A 6,685-nucleotide genomic window follows, 5' to 3' on the forward strand; every position below is an offset into this window, starting at 1 on the left:
AATTACTGGGGAAGGGAAGCCGCGGGGAACCAAAACTGGTTATCGAGCTGCAACACCCAAGGTTCTAACACCTAGTTTAACAGATCGGGGAGAAGAGTTTCAACGAATAGATATCATATAAATTTTACTAATTAGCTAACTAATTTCAATTGTTATATATTATTACTAGAAATTACCGTACATCTTACCAATGAGAGTACCCTATAGCCAACAACCTGGCGAGGTGAACGAATGGAGTGTATGCTATGTAAAACTACAAACATTTACTAACTCTGCAGTTCGGGATTTGAGAATGAGTAATATTCGAGGTCATTGCCCAAAATGCTCTCAAAACCGTCAAGCATGCCAACATTGCCTATACACTTGCTTTATGGCATTTTGTGGTTTCTGCGTATGAATGTTTGCGCGTTCTGACCTCATATTTTTCATTTTTGATATTTATCTTATGGCTAAACCATCAGTCGTCACAAATCCAACATATTTATTATGCTCGGACTTTTTTTTTAAATGGCATGTAACAGTAACTGGTTTGATTGCACATACCAAAGAGGTTGTTGTTACTACAGTGATTTTGACGGATGCAAAACTGAGAATGAAAAATTCGACCAAGCAACAATGGATTTTAATAATGGAAGATGTATTTGGCGACTTCGGCAAAGATGGTGATCTTCCATCATCTACTTTTTTGAAAACAAAGAAAATGGGCAAGAAACATGAGCGAAAGTACAGATTGATAAAGGACGATTTTCAATCTGAAAATGTCAAGATCAGCAAACCTACATGCCAACCGTCAACCTTCGCTCATTACCCCAATATTTTCAAAGCTTTATTATGGATCTTATGTTACAACATTTTGTGATAATTACTTAGCCTTCAAAATGGAACATTCAGGACACTCATAAAAAGGATATTCGCGTGGGTCTAGCTCAGACGCCTAAGATCTGAATGGGGAAGATCAGTAATCAGTAGTTTATTTTTTAATACGCTGAAAAAGCACTCACGACATACAAAGTATCATAGGGCCTATGAAGAAATTGCATTTCAGGTTGAAGGGAAACGCAGAAACCCAATACTGGTTATTTAGCATCGGCACCCATTAAAAAAGTCTAGAAACCATAATAAAAAAGAAGAAAAATATGAAAAGACACACTAAGATACCCATTATGAAGCCGATGTGATGAAAAGAAGTATATATAATCCATCTGGTTGTCTGGACCATACGATTCTTTGATAATATAGTTGTATGTATCAAGCCTTTTTATTATAAAGGAATTCAAATGCAATATGGGTAGTGTCGATTTGCTTGATCAAAATATTGCACGCTTTTGCAACTATCATTTGAAATCCCGAAGATGCGTTGATCAAAAGATTTGCGTTGATCATTTGTATCAAATGGTTGAATCTGAGGGACTTCGAGGGAACAGAAATAATCGACTTAGCTGTCGGCATTGAATTGGTCGGTAAATTCATGCGAGAGAAACATAGGAACAATCGATGCTCGAGACAGCAAGATGGAAGCTCCGGAATGTTGGACGTTGCGAAGACTAAAATCATATACTCCAATTTCTACAAATTCGAAACAATTTTGTAACATAAGAAGCAACGCCCGAAACTAGTTTTCGTGTTTTTATGTTTGTTGTTTACTTTTAAGCTTTATTTGTTTACAAAAAAACAGCAGCTAATTAATTAATTGTTATTATTGGTATTCGCATTTCGGCACAGGCACCGTCACATAACTTCTAAATGTTTTTGTATCGTTCACGACTTTCACTCATCGAAATTATTTGCAACATTACAAATAGGCTTCGCCCGTGAAATTTATTTTCTCGTGATCATGTACTCTGTTCATTAATTTATTATGGTATGATTGTCGTGTTTTCACTTGTGTGAGTGTGGGTGAATGAGCACAGGCGCTGGTTACAGCATTCATTATAAACCTTTATATAGGTTTTGCCCATTTTCCCGATTTTTCAGTTGCTTTTGTCTGTGTGTTTTTTTACTTGTGTTGTGGACGAAAGATCGAAATAAAATTGTATTGTATAGGATGGTAAATGCCTCTGTTCTGCAATTGGTGCAAATAGCTGTTGTGGATTCCTGGTTATTAAATCGTATAGATTGCAAACAGCATTCTTTGGAGAAGCCACTGAACCCAAAATTGGGTTAGTAGCTCAATGTGTAATGTTTCTATTCGTTTTACAGAGGAGAAATTGTTTTCCTGGCTTCCATATTCAGGATTACATTAGTTGAAACATTTCTTTATTTCGTTCATAGCAAAACATTAAACAATACAATGAAGAAAAAAATAATGTCAAAAGTAAGCAAAATCTATAAAGAGATTTAGAAGCAGCGAGTGCTATTATTTTTTGTCGACCAGAAAAATACATTTGTCAATATTAAACAGATTACTTTTTTCAGATCAAAAACACCTAAATAAAAAATCAAACACGGAGGTTGATTTGTAAATTTCAGTAATTTGTAGATACTACGTACCGGTATATTATGATTGTGTATACGAAGCGAAAAATAGATGCAAAAATTGTTACTACAAAATCCTCGAACAACCACTAGCTGTCCTGCGAGCCATCAAATATTCTTAGGTATTTCGAATTTGAGCTCTGCAGTTACGGAACGCTTCGAAACGCAAATAAACATTGCACATTCTTAGTTACCAAAACCGATTTTTTCAAGACGGGTCGATGTCATTTCTAGATCAGCGTTTGGTTGCGTTGCTCAAGACTGTAAGAGAAAAATTTAATTATATATTTTACGTTTTTCCTCGGATGAAATCGGAGGTATTAAGCTCGCTTGAATAATAATGAATGCAAGTTCGCGCCGATCACCTTATCGCGGACGTCGACGGGATCGCTCAACTTCTGAAGAGCGTCCCAGGACAAGAACTTACGATCCAAGCGAAACAGATTATTCCGATGACTTCGAACCAGATGCAATAAGCAAAAATGCTACACCACCGCCAAAACGCAGGGGAGGAAATGCTAGAGGAAGAAGACATGATAGTGGTTCTTACTACACAGACCAATCTTCCACTTCACATTTACATTCTTCCGGCAGCAAAAAATCAACTCAAAGTGTAGCTCGTGGTTTGAAAGGTCAGAAAAAATCCAGACCCAGGTATGGCTGGAAATCCAACAATTCGGGTAAGCCGGAATCGATTCGAGCACATAGGGATAATATAACAACCAGAATGTTGTCAGCAAAACAAAGAAAAATAAATGAACTACAAAATGAACTTGTCGAAACTGAACACAGATTAGATGGTATGCTTAAAGAGAACAAACTTTTAAAAACTGTTCAGCACCGACAGGATAAAGCTCTCAAACGATTTCAAGATGTTGAAAGTGACTTGCCCCGACTAATAGCTCAAAATTTTGAGGATCAAAGAGTCTTAAAAACCAGACTTAAAAAGGCACAGGAAGCCGAACGAATCTTAGAAGAAAAACTCCATGAAAATAATGATGAAATGCAGAAAATGGAGAAAACCTTGCGGAAGCTGAAAAAAGTTGTTTATGACAAAAACTTAGGGGAAAGATCAGAACTTGCAAGACAGCTTACAAATACAGAGAATAATTTAACTGTTGCTGAACGGAAAGTCAAAGAGTTGGAGAAAAAATTAGAGTTAACAACGAATAGTTTCTCGAGACAAATCAAATCAGAAAGGCAAAAACACAAAGAAACAAAGGAAAAGTTGGATGCTTTGACTGATGACTATCAAACTGTGCAATCAAGATTAAAAGAAAAAGAAAGAGCATTAAATGTTAGTAATATTTATGCTTTAAGAAATAAAGAGCAATCTGCTATAAAGTCAATTCAATCTACACCCAGGAAACATTTTTTGCTTAATTCAACTTTTACTCAAACTGAAGCACCTCTTCCATTAACATTCCACTCAAATAATGCAACAGTGAAGCCGACACAGATGGGTTTGAGACGAAAAGAGTCTCCTAGTGAGAGAAAAAAAGATAGAACGAAACCAACTGAAAATCACTCGGATTTTCGATCATCTCCTTCAAATTCTTCTCCTGTTCCTACTGCAAATACCATGGGCATTTTGACTTCTAGTCCAACTACAAATGGCTTACATTCAACCACAGGTCATGTTAGCAAAGAGCAAAGTAAAACCACTGACCAACATGCATTTCTCACTTCACACCCTCTATCAAATTCTTCAACACCAACTCACTCAATGGTAGCTGATTCTATTGAATTTGAAAAACCAGCAACCCAGTTTGAACCAAGTTATTATGAGTCTTCATCACTGAGATCAAATGTTAAAGTAGAAGAAGAAAAACAAAACTCAATAAGTGAAATAAAAAAGCAACAAAAACTGGAAGAAGAAAGGAGACGATTAGCAGAAGAGCAAAAAAAGAAAAATGCTTTGTTAGCAAAAATGCGCGAAATTGAGCACGATGAGCCTAATTCTCTTCCTCTTGAAAGCAATAAAAATTCTTCAATTTCACCTGCACCATTGTCATTTGAAACTATCAAAAATCCGCCCATTCCAAGCAAAGTCACAATGCACCCTAAATCAAAGGCTGAACTTGTGAAGTCATTATTGGGAACTGACACTAATGACTCTGATCCAGTTGTGGAAAATCTGCATATGGGATTGCCTTCAAATCCGAAGAAGGTTGAAAAACCTGAAAAGGAGTTGTCATTTGGAGGATATGCTCCTTCTGTTGGAACTACCCAAGCTAGCAGAAAACCTGTCACTATCAACAAGAAGCCAGCCATGATGTCATCTGATTCTGATAATGATGAGCCAATGTTTGACTTAGATAGTGGTACACAAAACAAAAAATCGGATTTATTATCTCAACTTTTTGGAGAGCAAAGCACTGATAAACTTAAAAATGATTCTAATGAATCTTTGAAAGCAAATGGGACAGGAGGAACGACTCCACGTGCTAAACCTGTTCATTCAGGATATCCATGGGAGAAAAATGTTGTAACAACAAACCATGTTAATGGTCATGTTTCAAGTAAAACTAAGACAGGTGTACCTGTTAAAGCTACTCCGTCCATTCATGAAGATGACATTGAGGAATTGGTGTTGTGAGACTTTAAGAATCACTTAGCATTTACAACCTTAAATTTCAACTTTTAAGATTGAGTTGCTTTGAAGCAGCAAAGAAAGCATACATACCAATTTTTTGTATACATTTTTTATCTATAATTCGGAACTATTGTGTAACTAAATAATAAATAAGCTATTTCACTTATCATTCGTTAAACTTTGTTTGTTGGTATGGATATCAACAATGTTCAATACCGGTATTTGCACTGTTACTATTCTGCAATTCATTTTAAATTTAAATTGGTGAATAATGCCCCTAATCATGGAGTACCCAAATCATTGTTTATACCACATTGAGTCCATTTCTCTGACTTAAACTTTCCTGTAAGTTGGTAAATTGTTACCATTATTGACTACAAGCGTTCTGATCTTGTGATTACTACTCCTAATCTTACAAAAATATTGCTGACAAAAATAAATTAATATTGTTTTTGTAAAGTAAAAAGTAATTCAAACAGTAATTCTTAAGCCGTCCAGGTGTGTGTATATATTTTACTGTGACTCTGACTTGCTGTCATGTGTTATGTGGCTTTGACAGCTTTATCAAATTGTTGCAAACCATCATAAATTTTGTAGATTTTTCAAGTTGAAGATTTTCGCTCAGGCATGAATTCTATGAATATTTGGTTTAGGTATGATTGTGTCAGTATCAAAATGAGAAATCGAATGATAATGTATATTGGACATCTCTATCAGAAATATTTCATTCTGGTGCACTGATTTTTTATTTCTAGTGAAACATATTACATCAAGAGTATAAAATTTTTTTCAAATGGTTCAATGGTTAAAACATTGATAAAAAAGGATTGGCAAGTGTCAATGGAACCACATGTTATTATGGACCTGTGATTCATTATGTTATGACGCCACTGCTGCCTCCATTAAAATTCAAATGCTGTTGACAGTTGTCAGGTGATTGTATTGATTTAATTGCCAAGTGAGGAAAACACTCATTGTACTGACTCATCAAAATTTCATAACTATTTGCTATACATAATTTAATGAACAGTCGAATGATATATGTTACTTAGCAATATTTTTTACAAATGTTTGCCATCACCATTAAATTGTTCAGTTTTCAATGCAATAAATATTTTATGATTCATTATATTTCAATTTATAAGCTATGTTAAATTAGCCAAATTCAGGCCCTGTGACCAATTGATCTTAATTCATGTTCCACCAAGTGTCATTCTAAATGTTTTCTGTCATAATCTGGCAAGGTTAAAAACACCTGTTAATTGTCTAAAAAATCATATTAGGCATGTAGTAAATCTACGACTCTTTTATGGGTTTCGTAGTATGAATTCTCAATAGGGATGTAATAACAATCAACTTTTTGCTATGTTATTGTTTTACTTGAAAATGATTTGATTGGTGAGAATCGCTTGAATATATTTGTTGGTCGTCTTGTTAGCGAATGTTACCTAATTTAAACAACGTTATTTTTTGGAACACCCATATTCTAATCTAAATGATATATATACGATATTACTATATTTTTATGATCAGATTTGAGATAACTCGTCATCAAATAATTAAGACAAAATTGCAGCCAATAATAATCTTGATAAATATTGAGGGCAAATTACC

General features: G+C 34.8%; 1 protein-coding gene across 1 annotated transcript; it reads left to right on the forward strand.

Annotated features, from left to right (window-relative positions):
- Positions 1-2,595: 2,595 nt before the first annotated feature.
- On the forward strand, positions 2,596-6,202 carry LOC120342255 (uncharacterized). The gene has a single exon (XM_078110648.1). It carries the CDS (start codon positions 2,816-2,818, stop codon positions 5,072-5,074), a length of 2,259 nt encoding a protein of 752 aa, XP_077966774.1. The 5' UTR covers positions 2,596-2,815; the 3' UTR covers positions 5,075-6,202.
- Positions 6,203-6,685: the final 483 nt, after the last annotated feature.

The sequence above is a fragment of the Styela clava genome, chromosome 3, assembly GCF_964204865.1.
Source record: "Styela clava chromosome 3, kaStyClav1.hap1.2, whole genome shotgun sequence".
Classification (NCBI taxonomy): domain Eukaryota; kingdom Metazoa; phylum Chordata; class Ascidiacea; order Stolidobranchia; family Styelidae; genus Styela; species Styela clava.